This window comes from Filicampus tigris, chromosome 3 (genome assembly GCF_054856515.1).
Source record: "Filicampus tigris isolate MCC_2025a chromosome 3, RoL_Ftig_1.0, whole genome shotgun sequence".
Taxonomy (NCBI): domain Eukaryota; kingdom Metazoa; phylum Chordata; class Actinopteri; order Syngnathiformes; family Syngnathidae; genus Filicampus; species Filicampus tigris.
The window spans coordinates 22,084,059-22,106,382 of record NC_141219.1 but is presented as its reverse complement, the minus strand read 5'-3'; the positions used below and the strand labels follow the sequence as shown (position 1 = coordinate 22,106,382).

At 39.7% G+C, this 22,324-nt stretch overlaps 2 protein-coding genes and 1 pseudogene across 3 annotated transcripts; 2 read left to right on the top strand and 1 right to left on the bottom strand.

Annotated features, from left to right (window-relative positions):
* The first annotated feature begins 98 nt into the window (after window positions 1-98).
* Window positions 99-3,104, top strand: LOC147150299 (uncharacterized). The gene is made up of 2 exons (XM_086025510.1): window positions 99-556; window positions 1,387-3,104. Exons 1-2 carry the CDS (start codon window positions 370-372, stop codon window positions 2,268-2,270), a joined length of 1,071 nt encoding a protein of 356 aa, XP_085881636.1. The 5' UTR covers window positions 99-369; the 3' UTR covers window positions 2,271-3,104.
* Window positions 3,105-6,066: 2,962 nt separating this feature from the next.
* Window positions 6,067-9,362, bottom strand: LOC147150298 (uncharacterized). The gene is made up of 2 exons (XM_086025486.1): window positions 8,933-9,362; window positions 6,067-8,456 (listed from the first exon to the last, which is right to left on the bottom strand). The coding sequence occupies exons 1-2, from the start codon at window positions 9,048-9,050 to the stop codon at window positions 7,105-7,107; spliced, it is 1,470 nt and encodes a 489-aa protein (XP_085881612.1). The 5' UTR covers window positions 9,051-9,362; the 3' UTR covers window positions 6,067-7,104.
* A 1,297-nt stretch (window positions 9,363-10,659) lies between these two features.
* Window positions 10,660-22,232, top strand: LOC147150297 (uncharacterized; annotated as a pseudogene). Its single transcript, XR_015086124.1, has 3 exons — window positions 10,660-11,040; window positions 14,911-15,842; window positions 21,445-22,232. The product of XR_015086124.1 is annotated as an uncharacterized LOC147150297 (transcript).
* Window positions 22,233-22,324: the final 92 nt, after the last annotated feature.

The window sequence follows — 22,324 nt, the reverse complement described above, 5'->3', positions numbered from 1 at the left end:
TTCAATTTGTTCCATGGAAATCCAATGATGTAATGCCACGCTTGTACCTGAGGGAGGCGGTAATGTAATGCAATCGCCATTTTTACTGTGCCGGAAGTAAAACAGAAAAAAGAAAAGAAAACACATTAGCCAGCCAGTCTGGATAAGCCCTCGTCCTTGCGTTCATTACAACAGATTTTGCTCTTTATGTAGTTAATATTTCTTTTATACAACATAGTAAACACAATTAGTTATTAATGTTCTGATAAACCTTCCTCGGTGCACGTTGAAGCTTCTCAAGGTATCTTAGCTTGTTAGCTGCGAAGTTAGCAACATTTCGCTCAGCAGCGGTCAAGTGTAAGTGTAAAGGGTTATGATTATCGTGTGAAAATGTGTAAAGTCGAAATGCTGAGAGCGTTGCTGAATCAGCGATTAAGTGCAGCCGTTGAAGAAGTATTTGTAGTGTTTGAAAGAACGATAGCTGAGTATGAGGAGGAACTTTGTCGAACGAAAGAGGAGAACGAGCGACAACGTCAACTCCTAGATGCTGTTTTCAAGAAACCTCGACATGTACCAGGTTTGCTCATTTCTTCCACTCACATGTTTGGCAACAGTTTGAGTTAGAAGCGCCACGCTGAACGATCTGTGCATTCTTGTGAAAGACATTGCATTAATTTATACAATATTACCCTCACCGCACGCTTGAAACACATTTAAACTTATTCAAACACATTTTAAAAGTTTCCTTTGAGCCTTTTCTTACTCTCGCTCACACAGCCCTCCAAATAATATGCTTGCTTCAAACTGTTTTTATTTTTACTCCAAGTTGAAGTTTACTGTATGTCTGTTTACATATTGTGTTAAACCTGGCCATATAATTTTGAAAATCTACGATATGACTATAATGTACTGTGTATATATATATATATATATATATATATATATATATATATATATATATATATATATAGTAATTATAAACTGTCCAAAACTGCTACTTTAACACAGATCACACAACAATATTTACAGGTTAATATTTTCACTGTTTTCTGCACCAACATCTATTTCAGGATATTAGTTGGGGGCCTTCTCTGCTTCTTCTTATTGCTTATAATGAATTAATAAACACTGCACCTCTCCCAGTAGACCTCAGCGCTGCCTGGCATGTTGCGCCACAACAGGTTACAACACTGAAGGCCCACAACTCTAATTTTGGACTTGCCCGTGTACTGTAAAATCCCATTAAAAATCAATCGCCTAAAAGTCTGCATTATAGTGGTAGCAAAAACGATGAATCAGTATCTAACTGTGGTTCACTTTATTCATATTTAGTGGTTGCACAAAAATAATGTGAATTGATTGAGCAGTTTGACTTTACCAAACCATGTGTGTGTTTGTCTTGTGCAGATGTCAGTGAAGACAATCTTAATCATGAGCAGCAGGAGCGAAGCTCTGGGGTGGAGCAGGAGGAGCCAGAGCCACCCTACATTAAAGTGGAAGAGGATGGAGAGCACCTTCAAGGGCTGGATTTCTCAGTGTATCGTGTCATTGTGAAGAGTGAAGATGATGAGGACAAAGGTCAGCGTGAGGAGAACAGAGTCGCAGAGGCTGCAAGCAGCAGCTCAAGAAGTCGTCACAAGACAACAAAAGGTGATGGAGGATCACAAGCAGACAGCCGCTTAGCGCCCCTTTCAGATAGTGGCGACACATTGTCTGACACTGATGATGAACACTCTAAAGGTGATGTGACAGGACACACTGATGACAAACATGTGAAATGTACTCAGTGTGACAAAACGTTTGGAAACAAGAGGAATCTGAAACGCCACATGAGATGTCACACAGGAGAGAAACCTTTCCTGTGCTCCGATTGTGGCAAAAGATTCTCTCGGAAGGATTATTTAATAACACACACAAGAAAGCACACGGGAGAAAAACCTTTTTCCTGCTCAGTCTGCAACTCAAGTTTTACTTTTCAGTCGGCATTATTTCAACACATGGAAACGCACTTTGGAGAGAAACCGCAATGTCCTCAATGTGACAAAACCTTTGGCAACAAGAGAAATCTGATAAGACACATGAGGCGTCACACGGGAGAAAAACCGTGCATCTGCTCATTCTGTGGTGAAAGATTCTCCCTGAAGAGAAGTTTGATCAGACACATCAGAACACACATTGGTGAAAAAACCTTCTCCTGCTCCATCTGCAACACAAGTTTCTGCTATCAGTCCGGTTTGAGTAAGCACATGAAGAAACACACCAGCGAGAGTGTTGCACTCAAGTGTGTGTGATTTGCAGCCCTCTCATTTAGAACAACATCGACGTGGTGATGTATAAAGACAAAAGTAACAGCTATGGAAAGCAGTTGGAGCATGTATTCAATATTCTTGTTTTCCAGTTTAAGGTGCATGTACAAGTACGGACTTTGTCACTAGTAAGACAAAGTAGTGCACTAGTAGAACAAGCCATGTTTTTCTACTACGGGGCAACATTTTGCACACTAGTAGAAGACTTGCCATTCTAGTAGGACGCGTACTATCATGTTACTAGTGAGGCAAAACTATGCACACATTTACATCTGCACTGCCAGCGCTACTAGTGAAGTGCTTGATTTTAACAAGTAGAATTTGATCATGTCATTAGTATGATGCCTTTGCCAACTAGTGCACAGTTTTGCCTCACTAGTAACATGTTGTCCTGTAGAGAGCTATATAGTAGTGGAAAAAAAGTGTGACTAGTAAGACACATTTTACTAGGGCGCTGAATTGTCTTACTAGTGAGGGCAAAGAGCATACACGTACATGCACCTTATCCTGGATATCAAGGATAGCAAAAAATGCTCAAATGACTTTCCATAGACAGCAGCGCGTGTGTACATGTACACACAAACTGGTGCATGTGAGTATAAGCCACAGGCTGTGTATTTGTATTGTATTTGTGGACTGCTGTTATATGTTGTGATGCGCTAAACCAGTGTTATAGTCCTGGAGATAGACAGTAGTGTTCTGTTCATGATTCATATATTCTCATGCTTTATGTGTGTATTTTGATGCACTCATCAGTATATCTAACTCACCATCTACTGCGATGACATTGTTCAATAAAGATTTAAAATATTGTCCAAATATGTGCTTGGAACTAATCCTTTTTTTGGCAATACTATATTATGCAACAATTTCAGGGAGACAAATAATAAACAGAAGATGCAACGCCAAATGGGAAAATTAGACTTGAAAATGATTAAACTCATTAACTTCCAGTACCACCACACTCTGGTGGAGAGTATGAATATTTTTGTACTGTATTTAAGAAGATTATCAAGTATCTGGACTGTACTTGAGTATTATTTTTCTGACTACTTTCACACCCTATATTTGAAAACGTATCTGTACTTACGACTTCCTAAAGAAGTCAATCCAAACATATTTTTTTCTAGACTATGTTCTATGCAGGCTTGCCTGTTTTCTCAAGCTGAGCTATTGGTCGTCATCTGAGCCCCGAGCGACTTTGATGTCATCTTCAGTCGACAGAAGTGAAAAAATGACTGCCCCCTGAGTTAGCCAAAAACAAATGGATTTCTCATATTCCACAACCACAATATTTATCAGAATGCCATGTTTAGACTAGTGGGCTTGCATAGAACATATTCTGGGAAAAAATAAGTTTGGGTTGACTTGACCCCTTTAAATTGTCAAAAAATAGACATGTCACCCTTTCTATAATCCGTGGATGACCACACAATATATCAAAGGCATAGAGAGGGGCTAAATCAACCACGGTTGAGATCTTGACTTGGCTGGGATCTTGACGACTCTTAAGGTGGAAAAAACAGAGACAGCAGCAACATGGAGAAACTTGAACAAGGGAGCATTAATGACGATGGCAACAGATTCAGAGAAGCAAGATATTACCCACCCCATCCATGGCCTTGTTGAAGAGACTTGTTTGTTGTGGGCTCCAAGAGTTATTTTGTCGTCTAATCTGAAAAAAATCCATCCATCCATTATCTGTACCGCTTATCCTCACAAGGGTCGCGGGGCATGCTGGAGCCTATCCCAGCTGTCTTCGGGCAGTAGGCGGGGGACACCCTGAATCGGTTGCCAGCCAATCGCAGGGCACACAGAGACAAACATCCGCACTCACAATCACACCTAGGGGCAATTTAGAGTGTCCAATCAACTTACCATGCATGTTTTTGGAATGTGGGAGGAAACCGGAGTGCCCGGAGAAAACCCACGCAGGCACGGGGAGAACATGCAAACTCCACACAGGGAGCCCGGAGCTGGGATCGAACCCGCGACCTCTGAACTGTGAGGCTGACGTGCTAACCAGTCGACCACCGTGCCGCCTATTCTGAAAAAAATAAAAATAAAAATATGCACACAGTGCAAGTAAAGTGTATTTACCCTGTGTTTATCAGTCGCCTATTTAGAACCCCCATCCACCCCTCGCCCCCTATATATATATATATATATATGTAACTATATATGAAACTTAACTATGAAAAAATGCGATTAACTATGATTAAAATGTAATCGCTTGACAGCACTAATGTGTATATATATATACTGTATATATATATATATGTATAATATATATGTTATATATATATATATATATTACATATATATATATTATATATATACTTTGTTTATATATATATATATATATAGTATAAAAAAAAAGTTTGGGTTGACTTTCTCTTCAATTGAAAAAACAAGCATTGGATTCAACTCACGCAAACAGCCCCTCAGCCCTTTTCAAACACACACATACACTCACACGCGCGTCTTTCAGCTGTTACTAAAAGCATGCTACTGAACACCAATTGATTGGCTAACCTTGTCTTGAAAATATATATGACAAACACAACGCTGCATTTTAAGGGCAAGCAAGGAAAGTCTATCTAATCTAAGCAGTCTATGTAACCATACTATGTATCTGTATGTATGTACAGTATTTATGTATATGCTGCAGGTACGTATGATATCATCTAAATATTAGCTGGATATGTGCATTTGTGTGTTGAACTTGTTGGTTCAATCTTGCAATTAGACGTACTTAGCCGATTCTGACTTTGGGTCATGAGACGCATCGCGTCAGTTCTATGTATGGCTAGGCCGAATGAGCCAGCAGGGCCGGCCCGGGCAGGATCACAGACCCCGTGAAGGGCGACTGCTGCCACCGCGGTGTCCCGCGGCCGCCGCAACTGTGGAGATCTGTGGGGAGGGACTGGCCAGAGACGCCGCCGCCGCCGCTGCCCACGCTTGCCGGCCGGGATGAAGCGAGCCGAAGAGCTGAGCGCGAGTGGGGGCGAGCTAACGTGCTATTGCTACGCAGCTTCGGCGGCGCACCATGCGCGCACTTTTTTTTTTTAATCGGTCGTACTTTGTTGGTAGCTCTTCCGCGCGGCTAACTAGGAATCGAAACTTAGCACCGACATTCTAAAATCTGAACGGTTCCGGGACAACCGGAATGATGGAACCGATTCCACTCGATTCGTTTTCGGTGTCCAACCCTAAGACACAGCCGTGCATGTGTCAGCCGAGCACTTCATCCTTATCGTCAATATTTTGAAGCAGATGTAACTCCTCCTCTACTCTAAAGCTTTTTTTTTTCTCAAGATACTGTACATCTATAGATCATGGTGACCAGCAGCCTTTATCAATGCAGCTGGTGGTTGCTATGGAAACCTTAATCACGCGACCCAAAATAATTGACGGCGTCAAAAGGGGGTTGGATTAACTTCGAAAATAACGCGCTAAATTGACAGCCCTAATATAGATATACAAACACACACGTATATATATTATATATATATATATATATATATATATATATATATATACAGCATATACATATATACAGTATATACATATATATATAGTATATACATATATATATATACACAGTATACACATATATATATACACATATACACAGTATAATATACTGTATATATAGTATATGTGTACATATACACACACACGCCATTATACATTATATTATATAGATTTATATTTTCCATACAGATAGTAGATATTCCAAAATACAGTTGATATAATAATAATGACAGAAATGTGCGGATAGGGGAAAAAAAGTTTATACTTCTTCCTACTCCTTTTCGAGCATGTACATGATTATGCATAAGCAGCCAATTTTTTGCCCAACGTTATATTTGTGTGGAATCTTTCAATTGTTTTTATGTAAGCACTAGTCTTTATATATTATACATTTAAAAATAATGTTATATCACACCATATACAGTTCAAATGGTAACAAATATCCAGTAGAATTCTGTTAATTTGAAACAGTGCACATTTATCACATTCTCTACATCAACTTGAACAATTGGTTAGCACATCAATCTCACAGTTGTGGTATCGGACTTCAACTCGGTGGTCTGGCCTTCTTGTGTGGAGTTTTTAATGTTCTCCTGCTGCTTGCATGGGTTTTCTCAGGGTACTCCATCTTCTTCCCACATTCCAAAAACACGTTTCTTCAGTTAATTGAAGACACTAAAATTGTCCGGAGGCAAGAATCTGAATGGTTGTTTTTGTGTAGGCGGCCTGCTGTTGGCAACTAGTTCAGCGTGTATCCTCCTTCTTGCATTGTCAGGTGGGAGAGGCTCTTCTCTGTGTTCTATTCCATGTCATGTCATGTCATCTTCCAAACCGCTTATCCTATATAGGGTCGCGGGGAGTTGCTGGAGCCTATCCCAGCCGTCAACGGGCGAAGGCAGACTACACCCCGAACTGGTCGCCAGCCAGTCGCAGGGCACACATAGACACTGTCACTGAGCGGGAATCGATCCCACGCTGCCCGCACACAACTCAGGCGTGTGTACCACTACACTATCAGCGGACTGTCCCGTGTTCTATTCCAGTATACTTAAATTAATGACCAAACAATGTAATTCTTGTAAGAGAATAATTGCTCGACCTTGAGGTCCAACATGTATGCGGTAAGGACAACCTTGAAGGGAGAGTGTCTCTCTGCTTTCGGCAGGTAAGGACAAAATGCATTGAACTTTATCGTTGTTTAAAAACAATGTCATTAAGGCTCACATCCGTTTATACAGCTTTACCACAAATAGCCAAAGCTTGTTCGCAATTTATGGCAGCTTCATTTATCGCCATTCTTCTCACCAGCACACTTATGTTTCTTAACCTGATACTTATCATAGAATCTTTTGTCACACACACCACAACTGAATGGTTTCTCACCAGTGTGCATTCTTGTGTGTCTTGTCAAAGTTCGTCTCTGAGAGAATTTTTGACCGCACACTAAGCAGGAGAAAGGTTTCTCGCCGGGGTGTGTTCTCATGTGATGAACCAATCCAGCATGAGCCATGAAACGTAAATTGCAGACAGTGCAAGCAAAAGAATTTTCTTCAATGTGTGTTCTTGTGTGGCTTGTCAAGGTGCGTTTTTGAGAGAATCTTTGACCACAAACTGAGCAGGAAAAGGGTTTCTCCCCAGTGTGCGTTCTCATGTGTTTAACTAATCCTGAACGAACTCCAAAACTTGAGTTGCAGACTGTGCAAGTAAAAGGTTTTTCACCAGTGTGTGTTCTTGTGTGTGTTATTAAACTTCCTTTCATAGAGAATTTTTTACTACAAACTGAGCACGCAAAAGGTTTTTCCCCAGTATGTGTTCTTTTATGTGTTATTAAATTTGAAGAAGTACTGAAACTTAAGCTGCAAACTGAGCAGACAAAAGGTTTTTCTCCAGTGTGGGTTCTTGTGTGCGTTGTTAAACTTCCCTTTACCGAGAAGCTTTTGCCACAAACTGGGCAGACAAAAGGTTTTTCTCCAGTGTGGATTCTGGTGTGTGCTATTAAATTTGAAGAATTACAGAAACTCAAGTTACAGACTGAGCAGACAAAAGGCTTCTCTCCAGCGTGCGTTCTTGTGTGCTTGATTAAACTTCCCTTTATAGAGAATTGTTTACCACAAACTGAGCAGGAAAAAGGTTTCTCTCCAGTGTGGATTCTCATGTGTATGTTCAAATGTCCCTTATGGGAAAATCTTTTACCACAATCAGAGCAACTGAATGTTTTCTCTCCTGTGTGAATCATCATGTGTTTTTTCAGAGTCCACTTGGTAAGAAAGATTTTGTCACATTGAGAGCACTTCAAGTCTTTGTTATCAGTGTGACATGTCATATCACCTTTAGAGTGTTCATCATTATCAGTGTCAGCATAGTTTGACACTGTGTCATCACTATCTGTTACTGGCGCTAAAAGGCTGTCTGCTTGTGACCCACCACAATGGTCTCCATTACCTTCTCCTTCATCATCACCTTCAATCTTCACAATGATAAAGGGCAACTTAGTGAGATCCGCTTCTTCCTCTTCTGCTTTAATGTTAAGGGGCTCTGGCTCCTCTTCTTCTTTGGCATGTTGGGGCTCTGGCTTCTCCTGCTCCACCCTGGAATTCCACTCCTGCTGCTCAAGATGAAGACATTTACTGATGTCTGCAGGAAGACAAAAGGACAAACACACATGGTTGGAAAAGTCAAGTTTTGAGTCAAGTCACTGTTTTGAATTTAAATGTGTGCGTTGAAATTTCACCATTGTGGAACGAATAAAAGTTACCTTATCTTATTATTATTGTTTATATGTGTTTATACATTCGGGACACCAAAGAATTGCTGTGTTATTCATTGTACCACAAGTAAAAAACAAAACAGAGACAGCAAATAGGACTCCCAGAGTTTCCCATAACCATGAGGAGACATCATCAAATTCACTTCACTTGACAATTTTCTGGTTTTAATAATGTACAATCGGGTAACTTAATGTCAGAGGTTATGAAAAATCACAACTGACAATCACAACATATTCTTAACACCTCTACGACGGTACCAGTGACTTCTATATTATACTTGGGCTACAATAAATTTACTTTTCTTACTATTGTTATTACTAATCAAATGAGAGTGGTCAAAACCTGGTATTTGTGGTTCATCTCGAAGTTTCTTGAAAACAGCGTGGACCAGTTGACGTTGTTGCTCGTTCTCCTCTTTTGTCCGACAAAGTTCCTCTTCTTTCACGCGTTTTGTACACATTTCCTCACAGTAATCACGACACTTCACACTTTGACTTGATCTTTGCGTAGCGATGTCTTGATAACAGACACGTCTTTTTGTTTGCAGCCAGGAAGCTAAGCTAAGCTAAAGTAGGCCGAGAAAGTGTCGACGTGCACCGAGACGGATTCATCAGCACAAGAAGTTTTAATCAATGCGGTTTGAATTCTGTAAAGTAGTGGTGCGTCGAGGCACCAGGCCGTTGAGCACTACTTCATGTACACTTATGTTTTTGACGCGCGTTTAGTTCAGCCGAAACGTACACGGAAGTACAGTTGCGTCTGTCATGGTACGGCAAGGCCATTGGGACAAACGTGCTTAGGTAACATTCCTTTCATTTTCTTATAAAATGACACGGGAGTATGGGGTCATTAACTTACTTTTGGCATAGATTACTCCTGAATAACCTTTAAGAAAGGAAAGGAGAAACATTACCCACAGTCCCTTAGGGGTCTTGAACCCTTTTTCTCGAGGGCCGGCGTCCTGCCAGTTTTCCATCTCTCAATGCTGCAACACACACTTGATTCAAATGATCAGGATCGTTATCCAGTTTCTGCAGACATTGCTGGTTATCTGATCTTTTGATTGTGTGTATTACAGCAGGGAGAGATGGAAAACAGGCAATACACCGGCCCTCAAGGAACAGGATTGTAGACCCTGCCTTATGGTAACAGGCCAACATACAAACCTGGCCTACGTATTTACCTTTGAATCCATGGGTTTTCCTAAAATGTCTGTGATAAACTCAGATTTTACGCACAAACAAGCAATGGTCTCTATGCACACAGCACTTCCACGTTTGGGTTATAGAGGTGTGATAACCTCCAGTCACAGGTTAATGCATAGCGATAAGTTGACAATGACATTAAAGCAAGCGTTAATGACATTAGTTGCAAAAGGCGTCGAAGTATCAGGAGAGATTCCGCCGCCTCTTCCTGCCTGCTGCTGTCAGACTGTTTAACAAGAACAGTGGGTAGTCTGTGCAAATGTGTATATACATACTGCGTGTATTTACATAGGTTTGCTGCTAATGTTATTACATTAGCGGCTACATTATGCCGCCGTCTCTGTGTGACCTATACCTTTGCTACTGTAACACAATAAATTGTGAGACTAATAAACGCTATCTTTATCTTTATCTTTATCTTAACGTCAGATATGTCCCAGTAGCTTCAATTCAACGTACACCGGAAACTAGTACACCGCCGATCTTTCCACTGGGAATGTGTAATGTGTTGTCGTACATAGATACTGTAACTTCAGACCCATTGTGAAATACATATAAACATGTCATTGGGACAGAATGAGTTAGTATATTGTGGCTATTGAGCTGTTTGACACATATGGCCCATTGGTTGGCGCTGGATAAGCACCAGTCTCACCCAGTGCCCGTCCACTGAGTTTGATCGGAGGGAATGACAAAATTATTTCATGACGAACAGAGGACAAGAGTGAAGAAATGTAATACATAAATAGTGAACAAATTGATGGATCATGGATTTTTAAAGGGCATGCTCACCCACCGTTGCGTATTCTGTTATAGTAAGTAGTTTGTCCAAGTGGAGCTTCCGTACAATTTCCGCCGCAGCTCTATGTGTATTGTTTATCTAACTAAACCCGCTTAGGTAAAAATAAAGAAAACTCCTCTTGAATTATAACTAAACGCAGGGACGCCTCCACACAGTCACTACTTAACCAGACTTAAAACGTCATGAGTTAAGTCTTAATGTTTGGATAAACTTGTCTGGGTGCACATTGAAACGTTTTCAGCTAGCTTAGCACAGTTTGCTAGCTACGAACAAAGAGACTCATTTGTTAGCAGCATACGTGTTTTCTTGTCGTGGGAAAATGTGTGACAAAATTGAAAAAGAAGAGTATAAGGGGGAACTTTCTCGGACTAAAGAGAACAAGCGACGACGTCAACTACTGGACGCTATTTTCAAGAAGCCTCGAGTTGTGTCCCAGAGAGCAGGTTGGTTTACGCTTTACTTACACTTCTTTACTAACTACTTCCCAAATAATTACTAAGGCACACGTGCAAGTTATGAATAAGTTCCAGGAAACAGCGTGCAGTGGACCTCCAGATCATGTCCTTATCGCATCGGCCGTTCGAGGACCATATTTCTATAGCCCCACGACCGCCAAAATAGGTTGACAAATGGACATCAAACCGTGGCCTTAATATGGACGTTGATATGAGGTTCTATACTCACTATATGTATATGTACGTTTGCGCATGTGCTCCTAGCAGATACCCACGCGTTATAACATACTGAAAAAACTGTTTGTGCGTCACATTTCTTGTTTTCATTTATTTATTTATTTATTAATTAGGGCTGCACGATATTGGAAAAACATGCGATATGGGTTTGTATACAGCAATATTTAGCATACCTAAAGAAATTACATTTTTAAGTAATTTAAGAAATACATTTTTTTCAGACAGCAAAATAAGCTAGCTGAATGTATTGTTAGCTAAGTGTTTGTAATTCCCACCATATAATATTCAATTATTGGATGGCGATGTGCATTTAGATTTGCTGGTCAAATTCAGACAAAAGCAGAGAAATCCATAGGAAACTTATTGCCTGTCTTTGCGATATGCATATTCATGTGCCAATATTGCGATATCAACATTTTTTCGACATATCGTGCAGCTCTAATATATATATACAGAGCTGGGCACTTGACCCTTTTGCCCGTCCGGCCGCGACCCTCCACCCTTGACCTGGGTACCCTTCCGGCCGCGACCCGCAGGCCATATTCATAAACATTATCGGCCCCCGCCCCGTTCTGCCCCCGGCGCCCCCTCCCAAAAAATAAATAAATAAACGTACATGATGCCCCCGCGGGAGAGATGCTAATGGGAGAGGTTTAGACAAGGAAGACAATTAGCTGGATAACTTACTATTCAAACCCACTGTGGACACGCTTCAAACGCGCCACTTACTCACGTACTTACCCAGCTACGTGTACTAACTTCCATTGCGAGCCTTGGGGTTGGTTTTGTCGTATTGTGTAATTATTTGGGTCCAACAGACGAAAAGTATGCAAGCATTCAACAAGTTACTTATTTTCCACACTTCCCCGCCTTCAAAATAAAAGCATGCCAGCAAACCACTACACAGCAATTTTGCTACAGCGTATTTCCGGAAGTAGGAAAGTGCATGATGTGCCATACTTGAGTGCTGCGCGCAGCTTGAATATACTCCCGGACACAAGTTGTTTTGAAAGAAGCCTAAAAAGAAGCCTTTCACCGAGTAAGCTGAGATGAAATTTGGCCACCTCACGAGCTCGTCACATGCATGAGGGCTTTTTATATATATATATATATATATATATATATATATATATATATATATATATATATATATATATATATGCAGTTCAGAGGTCGTGGGTTCGATCCCGGCTCCGGCCTCCCTGTGTGGAGTTTGCATGTTCTCCCCGTGCCTGCGTGGGTTTCCTCCGGGTACTCCGGTTTCCTCCCACATTCCAAAAAACATGCATGGTAAGTTGATTGGACTCTCTAAATTGCCCCTAGGTGTGATTGTGAGTGCGGATGTTTGTCTCTGTGTGCCCTGCGATTGGCTGGCAACCAATTCAGGGTGTCCCCCGCCTACTGCCCAAAGACAGCTGGGATAGGCTCCAGCACGCCCCGCGACCCTTGTGAGGATAAGCGGTACAGATAATGGATGGATGGATATATATATACCTATATGTATATATATATATATATTATATTATATGTACCTATATATATACCTATATATATGCAGTATATATATATATATATATATATATATATATATATATATATATATATATACCTATATATATACAGTATATATAGAGATATAGATATAAATTTATATAGATATATATATATCATCTGCATGCTTAGCCACAGAGGCAGTAATAGGTAAAAAAATAAAAAATAAGATAAGACAAAAAAAATTAAAGTAGTCAAAGTAAAAATCAAAATGCTAACAATACAAATCAAAAAGACAAAAACGTTCGAAATTTGCGCCGGTGGAAAAGGACCCTCTCCCAAATACCACACGTCTAGTGCGGAGCAAAATCAAGAGAAAAAAGTTATTAAATCAGGAATATATTAATTAATTCAACCAAAAGTATCTTCCAGTAAAACTGTCAAATTTGACTTTGCAAAATTTCTTCAGACAAGTCAATTTACGGTAGCTAAGCTTATTCCACTTAAAAGTCCTTGTAATAGTGTACTGTACATCTAACCACATACACATGTAGAATTATGGCGTTTCTTGTTTTAAATTAAATTTACTCATAACCCGAAATACAATCTCAATAATAAATTACATAGCTGTATTAAAATTTGTAAGGAAATAAATTCTTTAAGTAGCGAAATGTTGTTATTAAAAAAAACAGCCCGATAAGAAAGAATATCTTGGCAGACAAAGAACAAGCAGATTTGACATACCGGATTTAATCTTGGTTAAATTTGAGTTTATGCCGTCTGTGTTGGCTGTGGGGACGAAGATGCGGGCTGAACTTGTTCCCAATTGCACAGCTGTTAAGTTGGCGATTTCCTGATTTACGGCCGCTTCTTCCACCTCTCTGAAGTCTGTTGATTTCCTTCTCAAGTGAAATCTTGGTTGCTTCTTTGCAGAGTTGAACCTCTTGAAAGGAAATGCCAAGTTCTGGCCAACCTTTCTCTTTCTATGCCTTTTGTACTCATCTATTTGCAAAAGATGTACTTTCCTGAAACTTTCCATTAAGTCGATGAAAATATTCTTAGAATCATCCCGACGCAAGTGTGACAGTAATTTCTTTTTATGTTGTTACCAGTCGCTGTTAGTCTACATTGATGGTGTTGTGGTGATACAAGCTTCTGCTTACTGTGCAGACTGTGCAGGTTTGATTCCTGGCCAGCGGTGTCAGTTATTGCTGCAGAATATCCTGTTCTAGTGTCCTATGCACACACTTAACAACAACCTTGGATTAGAACGGGGCACGTTTCTTCATGATCAACAAGGATGATAACATTCCTTTTTGAATATACTGTGTATGAGTATACTACATTATTATACTGTATATGTGGCATTGCTTTTGCATAGTGTGCATAATGACTACTTTTACTATGCCAAGCTGATGGCTGACTTTGCCATACTCCCCCAGGGCTTGCTCTTACAGTAGGTCTGCGCTATTTAGGAGGATTCCTACACTATTTTGGAAGGAATATCCTGCATATTTGACGAGTACAATTGATAAGACATCAATTCTTTACCATCTTTAAAATGGCTGATTTTGTACTTCCTATTCCAAAGAACACATGATTCCTAATCCTCACAATTATACATGTTCCTGTTCAACATTGCCCAAAAAAAATCTGCAAAGGTTGAATCAAGGCAACTGGACTATTCTTGTTTGTTGAGGGCATTTCACCTTTAATCCAAAAGGCTTCTTTACTTCAAAGTTTTAAGTTTGCAGTCCCTCTATTTATGCCTCGGCGATCCTCGTGTGGTTAATTAAATGAGCGTTCACTTATTTTGTGGCAAAATCAGCTCATTGGGCCTACTCTTTAGGTTGAATGAGGCGATTTCGGGGAGGGGGAGAGATGTCAACACATTGTTATAAGCAGGCAATAGTTGATGTGTAGATGGCTTCTTTTACACCTCTTTCAAAATGAAACGTCTTCAACCAACAAGAACAGTCCAGTTGCCTTGATTCAACCTTTGCGGATTACCAGGACCTGGATGAGTGACAATCTACACAGACATGCCGAAACAAATAATACACAACATCAGAACGACAGCATGAGACTGGACTTTACCAAACTGTTTGTTTGTCTTCATGTTTCCTCTAGATGTCAGTGACTGTCTTTGTCCAGAGCAGCAAGAGCCAGAGTGCCCTCACGTTAAAGAGGAAGAGGAGGAGAGAGCGCGGTCGTACATTACAGAGGAGACGCAGTCAGAACTTTCCCACATTAAAGAGGAGGAACGAGAGACTGATATCACCAATTATCCATTGACTGATGTCATTGTCAAGAGTGAAGATGATGATGGAAGCGAAGGTAATGGTGACGACTGTGGAGGATCACAAGCAGACAGCCTTTTACCTCCACTGTCAGACAGTGACGACCAAACGGACACTGATGACGAGGAGCTCCCAAAAGGTGACAGGACATGTGACACTGACAACAAACCCTGGAAATGTTCTCACTGTGAGAAAACATTTGATGCCAAGTACACTTTGAAAGTACACATGAGAATACATACTGGGGAGAAGCCTTTTGCCTGCTCAGTTTGTGGTAAAACTTTCACTCAGAGGGGGCATCTGGGTACACATGCAAGAAAACACACTGGGGAAAAACCTTTTGTCTGCTCATTTTGTGGTAAACGATTCTCTGGAAAGGGAAACTTAAGAACACATACACGAACACACACTGTGGAAAAACCTTTTGGTTGTTCAGTGTGCGGTAAACGATTCACTATAAAAGGAAACCTAAGAACACACACAAGAACTCACACCGGGGAGAAACCTTTTGCCTGCACAGTTTGTGGGAAAAGATTCTCTCAAAAGCCAAATTTGGTGACACACGCAAGAACTCACACTGGGGAAAAACCTTTTGCATGCTTAGTTTGTGGGACAACCTTCTCTACAAAGGACGGTTTAATCAGGCACACAAAAACACACACCGGAGATAAACCTTTTCCCTGCTCTGTTTGTGGCAAAAGATTCTCTCAAAAGCCAAATTTGGCTGCACACGTAAGAACACATAGTGGAGAGAAACATTTTCCTCAGTTTCTGGAAACAGATTAAAGATGAAGACTAATAATAGGCCGATATCAATTATTGGTCGTCAAGGAAGCCGATGACCAATATTTGTAGCTGGTATTTATTTGCGGTAAAAAGGAAAACATTGGCGTTAAAAAATTTTAACAATACAAATTCCCACACTTTAAATGCCTTCCAGATCTTTTATTAAACAGCTTTTTAGACTTGCTTCAAAATAGACATCTTTGTTTTAAAATCCAACTAAAATTGGAGGGAGCTTGCAGGCTCAGCAGCATGTCTGATAAAGTTTAATGAAAATTGCTCCCTATCGCTTTCTACGGTAAATACATTTTACAAAATTTCAATATCATTTCAACATAATTGAAATTTTAATCTTTCTCTTAGCACTCATTATAATCATCTTTTTTTTCAAGTTCAAAAACAAAAAAAGTGCATCTTCAACACAGCTACTGATCAGTAGGTCACCAGTGTGAGGTGCCAGATGAGAACCTGTCATCTCAAAATAACCCAGTTTTTGATTGATTACTTATTAACCATCGCATTAAAAAAAAAAAAGGCTGAGGCGGACCGCTGCCAAAATGCCAAATATCAGCCCCAATAATCAGACCGGTCAATAATTGCTCAATCACTAATGAAGACATTTAATAGGGCAAACATACTCATACCTGGTTGACCGAGTGGTTAGCACATCCGCCGCACAGCTCTGAGGTTGTGAGTTTGAATCTGTGCTCTGGCCTTCCTGTGTAGAGTTTGCATGTTCTCTCCATGCTTGCGTGGGTTTTTTCTGGGCACTCCAGATTCCTTCCACATTCCAAACATGCTTCTTAAAGGGGAAACCCAAACATTTTATTTCAAAAATATGTTCTATACAGGCCCACTAGTTGAAATTAGGCATTCTGATAAATATTGCATTTGTGAAATGAGAGTTAATCCACCCATTTTTAGTCATCTCTGGGGGCGGCCATTTTGTCACTTCTGTCGACTGAAAATCACAGTTGCCCAAGGCTCAGGTAACGACCAATCAAAGCTCACCTGTTTTCTGATGCTGAGCCATGATTGGTCGTTATAAGAGCCCTGAGCGTCTGTGATGTCATTTTCAGTCGACAGAAGTGACATAATGGCCGCACCCTGAGATGGCTAAAAATGGGTGGATTTTGCTGCTTAATTCATATTCCACAAACACAATATTAATCAGAATGCTGTGTTTCAACTAGTGGGCCTGCATAGAACGGATTCTTGAAAAAAATATGTTTGGGTTGACTTCCCCTTTAAGTTAATTAAGGTCTCCATATTGTCCTTAGGTGCGAATGTGTGTGAATGGTTGTTTGCATGTGCCCTGCAATTGTCCATGGTGTACACAGCCTCTTGCCCAAAGTCATCAGTCAGGAATACCTGCAACACTAGTGAGGATAAGCAGTACAGTATAGAAAATTGTTGAATGGATGAAAGAATACACAGGGCAGAAACAGTTTTCACTCAGTTTGTGGTAAAAGATTGTCAAGTAAGGATCAGACCAAGAGACACGAGTGAAGCTCCAAATAGACTCTGATGGAACTTTGGCTCTTTGTAATATGATGGAAAAGTGTATATGTGATCTGAAATAAAATACAAGTCTTCAAACAGTGACCGTGTTCAGTATCTTTCTATCTATTTCTGTGTTTGTCACAGCATTATATGATTCTTGAGTTATTACATTTGTGGTCTGAAGTTTACATCCACTCAACTTGGGTATGAGTGTCAACTGAAATACAGATTTGGTGGGCTTCCTGCTGTGCAATGCTTCCTGTTGCACCTCCGCCAGTACCTTTTGTGCACGGGGGTTTTCAGCACACTAATTCCAGTGAGCGCCATCCGAGCCACCTCAGTGGGCCAAGACGGGTCTGTAAATGTATTTCACTGAAATAAATTGGTTCTCTGAAGTGGCGGTAAGAGGCCCTGCTTGACTCTTCCAACTACTTCTTTATGTTTGAGCTTACCAAGCACCAGATCAACACCTTTCTGAGGCTTTCCACCGTCTGCCAGTTGTATTTGGGAGCCTGCCGCTCAAACTATGGGATCAATTAATTCCTCAGTTTCAGAACCATCAATGGACAGGGTCCCATTGCAATGCCCACCTGGAGCTTTGTCAATACATTATGGGCAGTTCACAACTGGAGGTCAGTGAAGATGAACTCACGATGGTCTAAAGCAGCCCAGTACATGTTCACTTTTAGTGGGGCACCAGGTCTTTGATATTTAATCCAACGGAATAATTTGCCAATTGATTTATTGTTAAGAATGGAAAAAAAGAAAAGAATAGTAACATTAAAAATCATGAACATGTAACTTTTTAACTTTATCAAATAACATATTTTCGTAAATTGATTATAATTAATTTCAATAGCAATAATATATTTGAAAAATTAGGTACTGGAAAAAAAACAAGAGGGTTTTAAAAATTGATATTTGTTTCCCACCTTGTTAAATTATTACTGATAATTATTGTGAGAAATCCATAACATGTTCAGTGTCTTCATATTGATAAATGTAATTAATTGCTAATAATAACCAGGGTTCTAAATTAACTTTTTTGATCACCGGTCATTGTGAATGGTGACATTCTAAAGTTACCAGCCAAAAAGAAGTTCCACGAGTCATTGTTTTTTTTTTTTTAACTTTAGCTCGACTGTTTTTACTACCTCCATCACACTCTTTCTGTTCGTTTCTAGCACCGCTTTCACTCCAGACCAGACCTGGGCAAAGTACAGCCCAGGTGCTACAACACCGGCCCACCCATAGTTTCCCGGAAGTCGGAGCTTGGGAATGACATGCCGAGTTACCATGGGTCCAAATAAATATTATTCATGGGACCACAACAATATTACTTATAGATGTAAATCCTTATTTTATCCACTATATCAAATCACTATTTTTCAACCTGTGTGTTGTTTAATTTGAATGGATCATTTTTGATACACCAACATATTGTTTAGAAATATGGTGATGTTATTTCTGTTTGTGAATAGAATATTGTTGTAAATTCTATTTCTGTTGGTGTTCTTATATTGTACAGATGTTTGGCTGGTATACTACCTGACTTTACATTTATTACCTATAGATCCTACAAAAACTGAAATTGTTAAATTTTGTTTCTCTTCAAAGTGCAATAATAACTATAATGTATGAGGACTATTTCAGAAACAAGCTACCTCTGTTTCATTTTTTTAAATAGAATAATCTTGTCAATAATCATGACTGGACATGGAACCTGTCTGTTAAATATTTCATTCACAACAAAGTGCAAGAAGTCAAATAAAAAAAAAAAACTTCACAGACCCATGCAAAGTTTTTTTAAAACATTTATTTATTTATGTATTTATTTATTTATTTGTTTATTTGCAGCGGTTCAAAAAAGATATTGTCATTGATTGCTCTTTTTGTGATGGATCTTCTGAAGTTAGAATTCATTTGTTTTGGGATTGTTTATTTTCTCTAAAATTATGGAAGGATATATCAAATTGTATTTTGTTATTATGTAACCACAGCTTCCCTTTGTTTTGAAAATACATTGTTTGGCTTTTTATGTTTGTTTGTGAACATAAAAAAAAACATTATTAATAATGTTATTTTGGTTCTAAATGCCACAGCATATATGAGAAATCTAAATTTATTTATAAATTTAATTTTGATTGTATTTTACACATTAATGACAAACACAAAAACTTTGACTTTATGTGCTCTTCATAATACATTTTGGCAATAAGTTTACTTTCGTCCATTTATGTTCGTCACTCCCTGCCTATTGTGTTCTGAGCTTCTAAAGCAGGGGTGTCCAGCTCGGTCCTCAAGGGCCGCTTTCCTGCCCGTTTTCCATTTCTCATTGCTGCATCATACCTGATTTAAATGATCAGCTCATCAGCAAGCTCTAAAGAAGCTTGATAATGATCATGATCTTTGAAACAGGTGCGTTGCAGCTGGGATAGATAGAAAACAGGCATGACACCGGCCCTTGAGGACCGAATTTGGACACCCTTGTTCTAAAGAGAGAGAGAATAAAAAAGGAACATACCATAAACGTACGCATGTGATTTGTCCAAAGGGATTTGCCGTACAGCTCGGCTACAGACTCAGACCTGAGACCTACACTACTTACTCGTGTGTGAAATGTGCTTCCGTGTTCTGTGTACGGTTTGGGTACACAGATTTTTTTGGGTGACGAATAATTACTGAACGTATTAAAGCCACGACACAGCACATCCACAATTTTACTGGAGTAATACATAATGCGTGACATTTTCGTATCTGGATCAACTCGTCTCGATGGAGGTTGAAGCTTTTCTAACTAGCTTAGCTTAGCTTGCTAGCCTCTGTTAACACACATCGCCAAACAGAAGAAAACATATCATTCGTGTTATTATCGTGTGAAAATGTGTACAAAAAGTGTGAAAGAAGAGTACGAGGATGAACTTTCTGAAACAAAAGAGGAGCGTGAGCGACAATGTCAAGTATTGGACGCCCTTTTCCAGAAACCTGAAGCTGTCTTACATAGAGCAGGTTTGTTCCCAGGTTTCTCATTTGTTTAATAATTACTTTCTGATATTCCAAAATGATCTGTGCTTGTTGACTTTGCAATTGAAAATGATGGCAAACAACAATATGAATGGCTCCAGCCAGGTAAGATTTGGAACTCACTTCCTTGTCGCACTAGAAGCCGTGACCGCAGTGGGCTGCCAATTTGCAAAGCGCACAACTCCTAATGAGCAGGACAACCTGTGTGACTATTGCTAAGAAAATTGCTCAAAATCTGTTTAAAATTAATTAAAAAGTGGTTAAAATGTGTTTAAAACGGCAAAGAAATCAATAAAGTAGACAAACCGCCATGTGCTGCCATACTTAAATCTTTAAATACGATATGAATCTTGGAAATCATTTATTTTTGATATAACATTAACACCAGATAATTTATATACTATGTTGATTTGATGATTTCCCAGCTTGCTGTATAATGAATACCACATCAGGTATTTGTCATGCTGAAAATTTCTGATTTTGTTCTTCCAATTACTGAACTACTCAAGCACATTTGAAAGCAAAGCATAAATGTGATTCTCAAACCTCAGAACTAATCATTTTGCTGGTAAAAAAATGCCTAAAATATTTATTAACAGTAATACACGTAATTTATGTCACAACCTGATATTTATTTTTTTCAAACCTTGTCTTCTTGTGTCTTGCAGACATTAGTGAAGAATATTTTTGTCCTGAGCAGCAGCAGCAGTCACAACCTCCTTACATTAAGGAGCAAGAGGAGGGAGGCCCCCTCTACATTAACAACAAAGAAGAGAATGATATCACCCAGTTTCCATTGACTGGTGTCCCTTTGAAGACAGAAGATGATGATGACAAAAGTCAAAGTGAGGAGAACATAGTGGCTGAGCCTCCAAGCATTAGCTCAAGTCAACACAATGCAACAGTAGGTGATGGAGACACCCTCGGAGAATCACAAGCAGACGCCCTCATAGCTCCTCTATCGGACAGTGACGTTACAGATGATGATGACGATTATGATGATGAACACTTGAAAGGTGGTATAGCAGGTCACGGGTCGTCCTCCAAAAACATGAAATGTTCTCAGTGTAACAAAACCTTTTTCAACAAATCATCGTTGAAAAGACACATAAGAACGCACACCGGAGAGAAACCTTTTTCCTGCTCAGTGTGTGGTCTTAAGGTAACTCAAAAGAGTAGTTTAACAGATCACATGAGAACACACACTGGAGAGAAACCTTTTGCCTGCCCAGTCTGCAACTTAAGTTTTGGGAGTCGTTCCTATTTAAGAACACACACACGATTGCACACTGGGGAGAAACCTTTTTCTTGTTCAGTTTGTGGAAAAAGATTCTCTCTAAGGGGAGATTTAAGAATACATACAAGAACACACACTGGGGAGAGACCTTTTGTCTGTTCAATTTGTGGTAAAAGATTCACCCGGAGAGGACATTTGAACGCACACACAAGAACACACACAAGGGAGAAACCTTTTTCCTGCTCAGTTTGTGGTCAAAGGTTTTCTGAAAAGGGAAGCCTGGTAAAACACACAAGAACCCATACTGGAGAAAAACCTTTTGCCTGCTCAGTTTGTAATCAAAGATTCACTGAAAAGGGAAACTTAAGAACACACATGCGAACACACACCGGAGAAAAACCTTTCTCCTGCTCAGTTTGTGGTAAAAGATTCTCTGAAAAGGGAAACTTAAAAACACACACACAAACACACACGAAGAAGAAACCTTTTACCGGTTCGGTCTGCAACATAAGTTCGGTATTGGAAGACCTTCATCCTGAGAAGCAGGAGCCGGAGTCCTCCCACATTAAAGGGGAAGAGGAGGAGGATGATATCACCAGGTTGCCATTAAGTGGTGTCATTTGTCAAGTGTGAAGATGATGATGATAATGTGACAATGTTTTCAATGGACCAGTTTCATGCAAAGAAATGGTTTGAC

Bases quoted from the DNA above. Each gene is read 5' to 3' on its own strand.
- LOC147150299 (XM_086025510.1), top strand. From the start codon at position 370: ATGTGTAAAGTCGAAATGCTGAGAGCGTTGCTGAATCAGCGATTAAGT. The intron at 557-1,386 runs GTTTGCTCATTT...TGTCTTGTGCAG, and splicing joins GAAACCTCGACATGTACCAG to ATGTCAGTGAAGACAATCTT.
- LOC147150298 (XM_086025486.1), bottom strand. From the start codon at position 9,050: ATGTGTACAAAACGCGTGAAAGAAGAGGAACTTTGTCGGACAAAAGAG. The intron at 8,457-8,932 runs GTTTTGACCACT...GTCTTCCTGCAG, and splicing joins AGATGAACCACAAATACCAG to ACATCAGTAAATGTCTTCAT.